Here is an 11,518-nt window from a genome sequence, read left to right on the forward strand (position 1 = left end):
CCTATAAGGTCAACAAATAAAATGACTTTGGGTTTCTGCCATGGCATGATCTGGCACGACCGAAGTCAAATAAACAACTCTTCCATGACCCTCTGCTGGCAAAGCGTGCCGGACCTCCAGCGAATATACGACTTCAGTGGGCGCGCGCCCAAGAGACAGCATTATGGCACTCGTCAACCCCAGGGCAACAGGCCGCAGGTGGACTGCTGCGCTGGCACGGGTGGCTCTAAGGGTGATGGGTGAAGGTCATCGCATCGAGCTTTGGTCAGCAAGGATTGTGGTCCTAAGGCCATGTGTACAGAATATTCCACTGGATTTCACAAACCAAATACGCAATGTGTACTGTTCACTCGCCCACACAAAGCTGGGACGGTCCGACTGAAACCGGTGCAACGCAGCTTGGTGCACCGTAAAACCCTGAATGTGTACAACACGGGCTACGCCTGAGCAGCCGTGGCCGGGGGGAATACTAGCACGCCGTGCACGGAGACGGAGAGCAGGACACAAGAAAATACCCTCGAAAAAACTCCAGAGTAGCCCATGACAGCTGACACAGCCTCCAATCAACATAGGCCAATCATAACGCACGTCAGACGAAAGGCAGAACCACAACACATGTCAGACGAGAGCCAGAATCATAAGACACCTCAGATAAGAGGCAAGATCATAATACACGTCAGACGAGAGGTTATCAGGTGTGGCTCACCGGCGGCGGCCAGACCGAACGGCTCCTGCCTCAGGTCTGGACAGTCAACAATGCGGACCGTCGCCTCGGCAAAGTTCTCGCGCAGCGCCGACTCCAGCACTGTGAACGGAGGAGCCACGGGAGTGGTCAGCAACACGCGCGCACGGGCTTCCTTCCTACCACACCCTGCCGCCCCCAACGGCTCCTAGTCTGGCGGACGGCCTCGCTGGACGGAGGTGCCCCTGCCCATGCATACTCATATATAAATACATGATCATAACATGATATACCACAAATCATACCACAAAATAATACATATTCAACAAAAACACTCCAGATCTGATGGCACGCGCGAGTTTGGTGCTTTAAATCGTCGGCATGAAAGCTCGGGACGAGTGCCTCCGCTAATCTAGGATAAGTGGAGGCACTCGCCCGCGTTATACAATATAATAAATATGTAATAAAACCCCAGCAAATATATGATAAGACGCGCGAGTTTGGTGCTTTAAATAGTCGGCATCAAAGCTCGGGGCGAGTGCCTCCACTAATTCAATATTTGGTTGCCTTTCCGGACAAGATAGCAACCAGAATCAGTGTGTGTTAAAATACGGCACATGAAGCCTACGGGTTCCATCTGTCCATCGCAACCAATGTCTCGAACCATTCGTGCCATGAGTTAGGTGGTTCAGTTTCGGCATCATCGTCGCAGCCATTCCACCGTGTGAGTTGGTGCATGTCCTTCGGATTTGGCGTCCTTCACATGCATGAGCCGTGGATTGAGCACAGTTGGGTACACTGGGATGTGCCCCGGGTTGGGTACATTCCTGCCGCCAAATCAATAATTCTGCCACTATCTAGCGTTTGTTGTTATAGTCCGGTATGTACTCATCGGAAATATACCACCAAAAGAATAAAAATGGCATAACCCGAATGTGCAGCCAATGCAACTTTAAGTACGCTATATGCCATCCACTACTTGGTGGTCTGAGCCACCATGAGCTGCACTGAACTTGGAACGCCCTGAACTAAACCCACGTCAGGTCCACCACTCACCGCATACCGAGCATTCCTGCATGACAGAAACGCCTGCCGCTGGTCGTAAAGAGCGAGTTGCCACCCGACAGGCAGCACTAGTTAACGGCCAGCAACCTAGCACTGACGCGCACACGAAAGGGTCTCAGCTAAATGTCCATAATTTAGCGACGCATTCGTATTCGAATTCAGCGCCGCGTGCCCATTCCGCTTAAAACAAGTTGATGGGTCAAACACAGCCCGCTGGTGACGGAAATCACGTCCATTCTCTTCCTCCTCAAACAGATAGACCTCCAGAGCTTAATAAACCGAGTAAGCACGCCGTACCGACGCTGTATGACACTAATGTCTTTAAACAGGACCTTATCTGGAAGCCAGCCATCAATTTCAGCCTGCGATACCTAAACGTCAAACTTCAAGGTCCATTTCAGTGGTAAAATGCTCTGAAAGCAAAGTTTCAAGGTCGAAGGACGGGGTAGCGTCGCATTGCCGCTGTATGAGACGGATTTGTACAAACAAGGCGTCATTAGAAATCCCGTTGTCATTTCAAGTCTGGACTTCTAAAAACACCGGAGTCAAAGTAAAACCCAAGGTAAAATTCCAGGTCGAAGGATGCGGTAGTGTCGCACTGCCGTTGTATGGGGTTGATCTGTAAAAATGAAGCATCACAAGAAAGCACGTTGTTGATTACGGTCCGGGCTTGCGCCTCTGCGCATCGTGCGTATCGTGCGCATCGTGCGCATCGTAGTTTGCGCCATTACGCATCGTGCAATGCCGGTCGTCTAGTCCCAATGATAAATGCAGTGTCAGAGCGGGACAGCGAGGGTTTGGTTGTGGTGTACACAATCCCGCAGCTGCAGCGACACTTTACTTCTTTGTATGCAGCGACCCACATGCGGAAAATACCAGCTCAGCTATGGTGGAGCTCATTCGCGCCCTGTCATACGCAGTGTCAGGAGCAAAGCCACCAACACGACAACGCGGTATTCACAAAACGACTAAAAACGTTCCAAAAGTTGTGTCAATTCTATAATCTTCCGTGAGTAATGTTTTTGCTCTAAAATAACTCTTGTGGCAGAGCTTTAACACGGAGCAGAGCAGCCGACAAGTGGAGGCAATTTACAGAAACGCTTGGAACTTTTTCCCTTTGAAGAATAATTTAATTTAGGAGCCCAGAAACCCTCGCCTGTCACGGCTGCTACACCACACCTTATGCGACATGCACCTACACCACCTTACGCGTCGCCGGGCTCTTGCAGGCGGAGCACATATGGTTTACTGAAAAGAAGACATTAACCGCACGGTGCGGGCAGCGATGCTACGCAACAGCCGAGAACGCATGTGGCAGCGTATGCTCAAAACACCTCGAGCTGAAAAGTGATGCTCATCAGACTTAACCAGTAGCAAGAAAACGTTCCCAGAGACCCCTGGAGTTCATGCTGATGCACCGAATCTCTGCTGTGTTGACCTTGGCTTGAATGTTGGCGCGGCCGTGCCACGCGTTGGAACCAGCGGCCCGCGAGACTGAGGCATTCGCTAACGTTAAATGACGAATAGATACATGACGAAACAAAAACACACCGGTAACAAACGTACCGCTATTACGACCGCCCCGACGATAAACGACACGAAAAAAGCTGATGTGCCACATTCTGGCCTGAATGTAGCCCGGTTCAGTCCAAAATACGGCACAGGTTGCAGGCCCACTTCCAGTCCATTTTCAGTTCCCTGGATTAATATTTCGTTTCAATGTTCTTAAATGCCTCCCGCATGAAGTAACTACCACGCATAAGATAACCAACCACATCAAACGGTATATCATCTCAACGACATGACATGCGTGCCTCCTTCTCCACAAGCACACTTCCATGTGATCACAGACACGTTCTTGGAAAAGAGCTCAACTGAGCTGCTGCAGTCTTACAGTTAACTTTGCCCCCAAAATGCAGTCCACGCGCGGTCAGGTCACTCAAAAAGTTTACGCAATGATTCAATACACGCGCTCGCCTGGGTGGGGGCCAATTTGACCCCCAAAGGTTTTTGCAAAATATTTTCTACGCGGCGCAACTGTGCATAGCTGTAAGCAACTGAATATCCGATAATTCCGTCCAACATATCTCGCAAGGCTTATGACCTATGGCAGGTCAAAGTCAGGCAATGGCTGGCAGCGAAGGCAGTTCTAGGGGATTGTCTGATATGATGCGACAACGAAGTGTCTCGATAAAGTGACGCAACTTTGTGATGGCTTCTTAGACATATAGACATTTAAAATTAGGATTACAATTAATGTCATTGAACTCGAGCCAAAAAAGATCAGATTAAGGTCAAAACTAAACCCCTGTATTACTGCAAAACTTGTTTTATGACTTAATTTTTTGCGTATGTTGTTTAGTGCATTTGTCGGGACCATACGCATGTCGATTAGACAGTAATAATAGCCTTCGTCCTCGTAGAAAAGCCAGGAGAATGGAGAGATAGATGCGTTGATATTTCGGCTACATGCCTTTTTGAAACAAATATCAGAAGTAAGTTCAAAGCTCCCCACAAATCCTTTTCAATCTCGATCTCGATCCCAACGTTCAGGGAATCGCACAAGAAGCAGCTGCCAGCCATTGCAACGATACCGTGTATATCTAACTAAGAAATAAAATGCGCAAAAACTACGCGCACATGAAAACGAATTGAAGCCAAACAGGCCACAAACATCGCGCCCCAATCACACATGCAAGCGAGTTCACGTCCACAGGCACCACGCATCACGCGTCACTTATACATGCAAACGATTCCAATTAAACAGCATCGCGTTTCACAGGCATGCCAACGATCTTAAGCTGGCACGCATCACACATCACGGCACTAATCACAACCGCATAATCGGCCACGATCGGTCTCTGTACGGTAAGGTCTGGTCGCCGACTTGTTCTAAGAATAGATTCACTTATTTTCCTGTATGTACGGTCAGGCACTTTGTAGGTGGTTTTGAGCTCCAAATTGGGTAAACTTGGGTCCTTGGGTAAAATTGGGTAAAAACTTGGGTGAAAAAATTGGGTCCGTACCTCCCTAGATTTCAGTCTGAGCGTGTTTTGTCAAAACGTGGTCACCGAAATGGATATCCCCTGTTTTGTTTTTAGCATCCCGCAAGCGTCCATTGTATTTCAAACGAATGGGGTACATGGACTCCCCGACATAGACGATATTGCCCCATGTTTTTCCTATAGTTTACAATTAATTCCGTAAATTCGTACGCGCAGTTTTAATTGTCTAATAATGGTCCTGTGCTCCGCAGATGCCTTTGAACTCTAAAAGGGGTAGAGTCCGTATGCCCTAGATTTCAGCCTGAGCGTGTTTTGTAAAGAAAGGTCACCGAAAAGAGTATATAGGGTATAGGGACAGCGATTTATCGTTAGAAAACCAAAACTGCGTGTGCGGACAACTTGGAAGAACGAAAATAGGCTAAAAAGGTCTCTGGTGAGGCCTTCTATCTCGGAGCGTAAGTGCGTAGGGGACAAATAGCGATATAATGCAAGAGTGGGTTTCAAAAGATTTGTACGCAAAGAGGTGACTGACGAAATTCAGTGTAAACTGTGGAAAACATGAGGGGAGCATAGTGTACGTTGGGAAGTCCAGGGGCCCTATTCGTTTGATATATAATGCAACACTTGCAAGACATTAAAACCAAAACAGGAATACCCGCTTCGGTGACCATGTTTTGATAAAACACGTTCAGGCTGAAATCCAAGGAGATACGGACCCTGTACCCATTTTAGAGTTCAAAGTCTCCTAGAAAGCACAGGGCAATCCAAACAGGAAAATGAGTGAATTTGTTCTCTAAAAAGTCGGTAACCGGACCTTAATGCACACGGCTCATCAAAGCCGATTACGCGAATGTGATAATTGTCTCGATGTGTAATGCGTGCTGGCTGAAGGTGGTTAAAGTAGTGGATGGTAGTCAGGAAATAGTTGGTGGTCCTGTGATCATATAAAAAGCAGCCTTCACTTAAACATGGCATCGTCGCTTCCTTAGAGGTTGGGCTCACACGAGAAAGTTCTTGTTTCATTTTCCCAGGACGAGCAGAAAATTATTATTACAATAAACGCCCTTTGAAAAATGCAACGAATGCGATACATCTGGCGGTGAATCCCAGTAACGTTTGTTCACCTCAGTTTGTATGTCTTCATGAGCACTCGTGGCGCGGTGGGTGAACGCAAACAGCTCTGTTGCTCGCTGTTTTGCCCATGGCTGGGATGGCTTGCATCCGATGGCAATGGCAGCTCAAGGCCAGTTGATGTCAGAGGAAGGGATGGACTTTGCCAAGCAAGGTGTTCGTGAAGAAACGCCACACATTCTCCTGCAGACTGTACTCCCACCATCAGTTGGTGTGCTCAAGGTGCGTACCAGGTTTTGTTATTTTGAACACTGATCCCAGAAATTCATTCATGGAAAATTGTTTGGACGAAGTTAAAAAAACGACATCGTCTGACGGATTGGTGTAATTAATTGGTGAAAAGTCATTCCTGTAATGTTGTGTTCTGTGCTTGACTTGATTTTGCTCTTTGTCAGAAACATTCTGTTGTGGGAAAAATTTTGTCGGCCATGGTGATGGATGCCAATATGAATTTGTTACGACTTGACTTTGTTGCATGGTTCCTGTACGTCTCGCGTCTACAGCCGTGCCCCCGACCAGTGCATCCTATGGCCGGTGAAGGTATCGAGGGCCTTCCTGCACATGTGCTCGCTTCTGGAGGCCATCGTGGACAGGCGTCTGCAGGTCACCATCACCGGTCCGTCGGAGCACCACGGTGTGGCACGCCCGATCGTGGACCACGGACCTTGGCCGGGCGGGAGTCGAGAGCCTGGCGGACAACCGCGCCCAGCAAGCCGATTCCAGTAGTTTACATTTGTCATGACTAGCTAGCTCCGCTTTGCTTGCCCCGGGTGGACGTTTGGCGATGTTCACAGAGGGCCGGAAGCTCCTGATGAAATGCCACGTGAGATTCGTGGGCGAGCGAAATGTTACTTTTCATTATCGTTAGATACGGAATCTGCCAAGGATGTGTTTGTGTCTTTGCCACACAAGTTTTGCGTATTCGCAAAACAGGCTGAGCAAGTGACATCACTTACTGTGTGTGCTTTGCTGAAACCGACTTGTGTATTGTGTCGTATATTGTTGGCCAGTCATATGCCGGATGCGGAGTTAATACAATAGTGCACTCTAGAACCATCTTCTCGCCATGGACTTTGTTATGAAAGCAGGGATCGATTTATTATGAAAGCGGGGACCGCAGTACAAACAAAACCTGTATCATTGTTCATTATGCCATGTCACAGTACCGTACTGCGGTATTGCCACAGCGACGCCGCTGACATTGACTCGCGCCATTACGCAATGTATCACATTGGTTGACTAGTCTACGTCAAGCCTATGAGATGCCATTACGAAACGCGCCACATTGGTTGACTAGTCTTTGTCAAACCTATGAGATAACAGTTTACAAGTTATAAATGACTGATAACAACTGATCAAACACCGTGCCAAAGGACTAATGTCAGCAAAAATCCCAGTGAATCACAATGTCTATACCAGGGTTAACTAGCGATTGCATAAATAATCCTGGGCAGGAAAGACATTCTCGGTAGCTCCACCTGCCTATCTTAACCAAAGCAAAGGATATTTACCGTAGGAAAGCAATAACAATGCTTTGGCAATAAATTCATGACGATGTTACTAATTTATTGTTAATTTTTGGATCTGACTGCATTCCCAGTTACAAATAATAGAGAAAGTAACTACTGTGCACACCGCAAGATATCAATGCCAGGACTACAGCGCTGCATGCAATGATAAGTCAAAAATACAGTATTGACATCCTCCACAGCCCTTGGCGGGTTTCGGTACAAGATTCATGACACTATATGACGATTTTCGCAGCATGTCGTGCTTTGATATTAATAATCTGCCATAAAAACTGGCGATTGATACGTTGCGTATGTCAAACAGTAGACCACAACTTAGCCTAATACCAGTACCAAGACAAAAAATCCACAAACAAGCCATCCGCTAACCCGCCATCCGACACAGTAGCCACCACAAGAATGGCTGGCTGGCGTTCGCTTTCGTGCGTTTCGAGGCATTCTTTAAGTCTAGCTGCCAGATGCTGCCAGGTATTGCTGTCGCCACAAAACGATTCCATGACGCCATTAAACATTAACGTAATGTGAAGCAGTTTTACAAGCCTTTGAAACTGTGCTATTTAGGGTCGCTTCTGAACACTGAAAGCCTACAAAAAGCTACAAGCAAGCTTTCTACATCATATCTGATGCTTATCTCAATATCTTCAAATGCAGAGCATTCCCTTAAAAATCGTTCATATGTATAGCGCAATGCCTGTTTACTTGAAATTGTTTGCATGCATAAATGATGCGTGATGCGTGATGCCCGTTAACTTGAAGTCATGTTTGGACGAACCTTGAAACGTGATGCCTGTTTATTTGAATCATTTGCATGTACACGTGTTTTTGGCGTACTTGTGTTCTTAGTTATCTGTGCACTGTACCGCAATAATGGCTGGCAAATGCTTCTCGTTTAATTCCCTGAATGTAGGCGGTCTGTAAAAAAAAACTGTGGCTCACTGTTAAAAAGAAGAAGAAAAAACTGAGAGGTCGAGTGGGATAGGCAGGCAATTTTGAATCTGCTACTCATATCATTTCGTTACAGGCATGTAGCTGGTACATCAACGCATTGATCTCTACATTCTCCTGGTTTTTCTACGAGGAATGAGGCTATTACTTTTTGTCTCTACGTAGTTTTCTAGGCTCATTTCAAATTCCTAAATCGCGTCACAAAATAAACGTTGACTTCATGGAGGTTAGGGAGGGTCACTGACTTAAATAACCCTGCTCATCCTTTTATTTGGGGAACATGACACCTTGGGCAGCATTTGGCGCCGATTTTAAATTCAAATATCAAGATGGCCTCGAAGGTTTTTGCTCATGCTAACCACATTTGTTAAAATAACATCACTGGCCTGGTCTTAACAATAGTAACAATGTTCTTGTAACAGGCATCTCTAGGTAAAGGCTGGTTGCGTAGGGAGACCTGAGGGCACTTCGGCCACTGATCTGGAGTTTGACCTTATTTTATCTGGCTAATTCTTCTACCGACCTGGCGACCTCAAAATCTTGCCCCATGGGAGTTCAAGTAGAGCCCTATCCACCCTGCGGCAATTGTCTCCGGCTCTCTTAGTGTTTGAGGTGTCAGGGTGTTCACTTAAACCCCAACCGAGCGCGCCGCGTTTAACTGGCCACCCCGTCGCGTGCTTAACATTGGTTATTTCGGGACCAACAGCGCACTTCATTCCAGGATGGCGACATCAGCCATCACTTGTGACACGGGTTGTCGCCAAGGCCACAGCTATGATCTGCCACCTGACCAATGGAGACGACGCTGAGCAATGTGCGTCACGGCGGGTACAATTACTACCCGGCACCACCCGCGCGACAAAGGAGGGCAGGTCAGCGATCGTAGTCGGCAATGAGCTGAGGAAGAGTTATTCTAGGGCTCGGGTGTCCTCGGATGATGTGCCCTTCAGTTTGTCCGAGAGCGCGCGCACCGGCACAGGTGTCGACCATGTACCCATACGGACGTGTACCAAGCTAGGGTGGATTGCGGTGGCTTACCTACGGCCATCTCGACCTGCGGCGGCTGGTACAGAGCGCTGTTCTCCACCTTAAGGGTGTTCGTCTCCAGGGTCGTCATGGTTGCGGCGGTTGTTCTTCACCAACCACGACACCTCCGAACCTTACAAACCACCGGCGGGGAATCTACACTGAGCGCATGGAATACTCCCGCCCAGCCAACGCCGACTGGTGGCCTTGGGGCCTCGTGTACGGCGCGCAGACGCAAGCGGCCGGCCGGGCCGCTGGTGCCGGACCGTGGGCCGCGCTAGAGCTGCAGGATTGTGACTTAAGGGGCACGGAACAGCCCTCACCAGCTCGAAAACAGGTTGATGACGTGATGTACAAACCAGGGGCTTAGCTTCACAGAATGAGTGTGTGGGGGTGGGGGGAGGTAGTGAAAGGGTGAAAAATGACCCAGCTTGCCCCCACAAGATGCCACAAACAGGTGTCTCTCGGGGTTTTGCTCATTTTGTTCACAAAGTTGGGGGGGAGAGCGCTGAAACCCAAGTTAGGGGGGAGGGGAGGGGCCGCAGTCCGTCCGCTGAATAGGCACCTCTGGTACGAACCAACCTTTTTTGGCGCTCGTCGATCTTGTGGTAGACTGATAAAGATGGCGAACACCACAGACGCGCCTGTCATGACAGTGTGAGGGCCATGGACGCGCCTGTCATGACGGTGACGTGACGGTGTGGGGTCATCGGCGACGTATCTGAGGACTGGTGGTTAAGGGTGTCTCCTTTTTCATGATCAAATTTTTCATCGGCATTGCCATATCACTACACATAGCATCGCAATTCGCGTATTGGCATAAATGCACCTTTGCTGGCGCCGCCTCGTGCTTCGTCGCAACAGGGCTCCAGGCGGTTGCCGAGAAACACACTAACGTACACAATATAATCTGTTTTGAGAATATGCATATCGTAGAGTCCATTCATGCTCGTATACCAAGAGCGCGTGAGGATTATTTGTCAAACTTATCTGTAGCGTGTCTCTTAGAGCTGCTACTTTTAAACCCACGCGCTCGCAAAGCGCACGTTTGAAAGCCCACAGGCCTTTGAGTGGGTGTTGCTGACTACATTGCGGGTTTGGCGGTTCATTCCATAAGTAAAAGTCGCCAAGTTATTAATTTCTTCAGCACAACTGTACATCACATCAATTTTTATTTCATTTCTTATGTATATCCCGTTATGGCTACATGGTAGTTGCATGACCATGCTAGGTGGTTGTACGACTACATGCTCCTCAGAGCAAAACGGTCATCGAGGTTTTTAAGGTGAGTGGCCGTCCCTGAACTTCATGAAATCAAAATAAAAAATGATGTGACTTCGTAGTGATCTAAGAATTCGAAATGACGCTAGAAAATGCGCCATAAAGCATGTTTTCAGTAACAAAATGGTTTGGTTTAGATCTTGATCTAACGTTCATACCTGATCCAGCGTCCATGAAATAAACCATGATCCCAATTCTAAAGGTCTGTCTGTCTAAGAAGCCGTCTCAAAGTTGCTTACTTTTTACGATGGCCCCTGTCATGTCATGTCGTGGTCTCTGCCGTGGGTCGGCGACTTACGAGGTACATCCATGTTTTCATACGAAAAGGTGAGCAATTCAATTGCCCACGACCACATACAGCTCCACCGCTCAAAAAAACTAAACCGTCGGGAAATCAAATTGACGCCAACTACCCAAACGCATGTTAAGTCATTGCTCAGAAATTTTGTGCTGATCAGACCCCTTTTGATAACCTGCTCTGGTACTCTTGGTCGTTCGGGGGTCATCTACACAGGGTCTTGAATACTTCCTGTTTGAGTGGAGGGTCCCACGCTCTTGTCGGTGGCCCCATCTGTTAACCTGCTCCGGTGCACTCGATCGTTTGAGGCCCTCCACATTGTGCCGTGGTTACTTAGTATTTGAATGGAGCGTCTTACACTCTTGTCAGAAGCCCCCATCTGTTAACCTGTTCGGGCCTACTCGATCATTCCTGGGCCCTCCACACTGTGCCTTGGGTGTTTTTTATTTGAATGGATGGCCCCATGTTCTTGTCGGCACACCATATATTGGACTGCTCGGGCCAAACACGAATCTGGAGGGTGGGAGTGTGGAGGGGGGACACGGAACGGTATTAC

General features: G+C 48.1%; 1 protein-coding gene across 1 annotated transcript in view; it reads right to left on the reverse strand.

Annotated features, from left to right (window-relative positions):
• Window positions 1-9,576, reverse strand: part of LOC119112491 (ester hydrolase C11orf54 homolog) — a 16,765-nt gene extending 7,189 nt beyond the window's left edge. Inside the window, exons 1-2 of the mRNA XM_037236690.1 lie at window positions 9,396-9,576; window positions 707-805 (exon numbers count right to left, since the gene is read on the reverse strand). Coding sequence (XP_037092585.1) covers window positions 707-805; window positions 9,396-9,474 — 178 coding nt within the window. The 5' untranslated portion in view covers window positions 9,475-9,576. The remainder of the gene's footprint in view (window positions 1-706; window positions 806-9,395) is intronic.
• Between the last annotated feature and the right edge of the window lie 1,942 nt (window positions 9,577-11,518).

The sequence above is a fragment of the Pollicipes pollicipes genome, unplaced genomic scaffold (genome assembly GCF_011947565.3).
Source record: "Pollicipes pollicipes isolate AB1234 unplaced genomic scaffold, Ppol_2.1 Scaffold_7261;HRSCAF=8764_pilon_pilon_pilon, whole genome shotgun sequence".
NCBI classification, from domain to species: domain Eukaryota; kingdom Metazoa; phylum Arthropoda; class Thecostraca; order Pollicipedomorpha; family Pollicipedidae; genus Pollicipes; species Pollicipes pollicipes.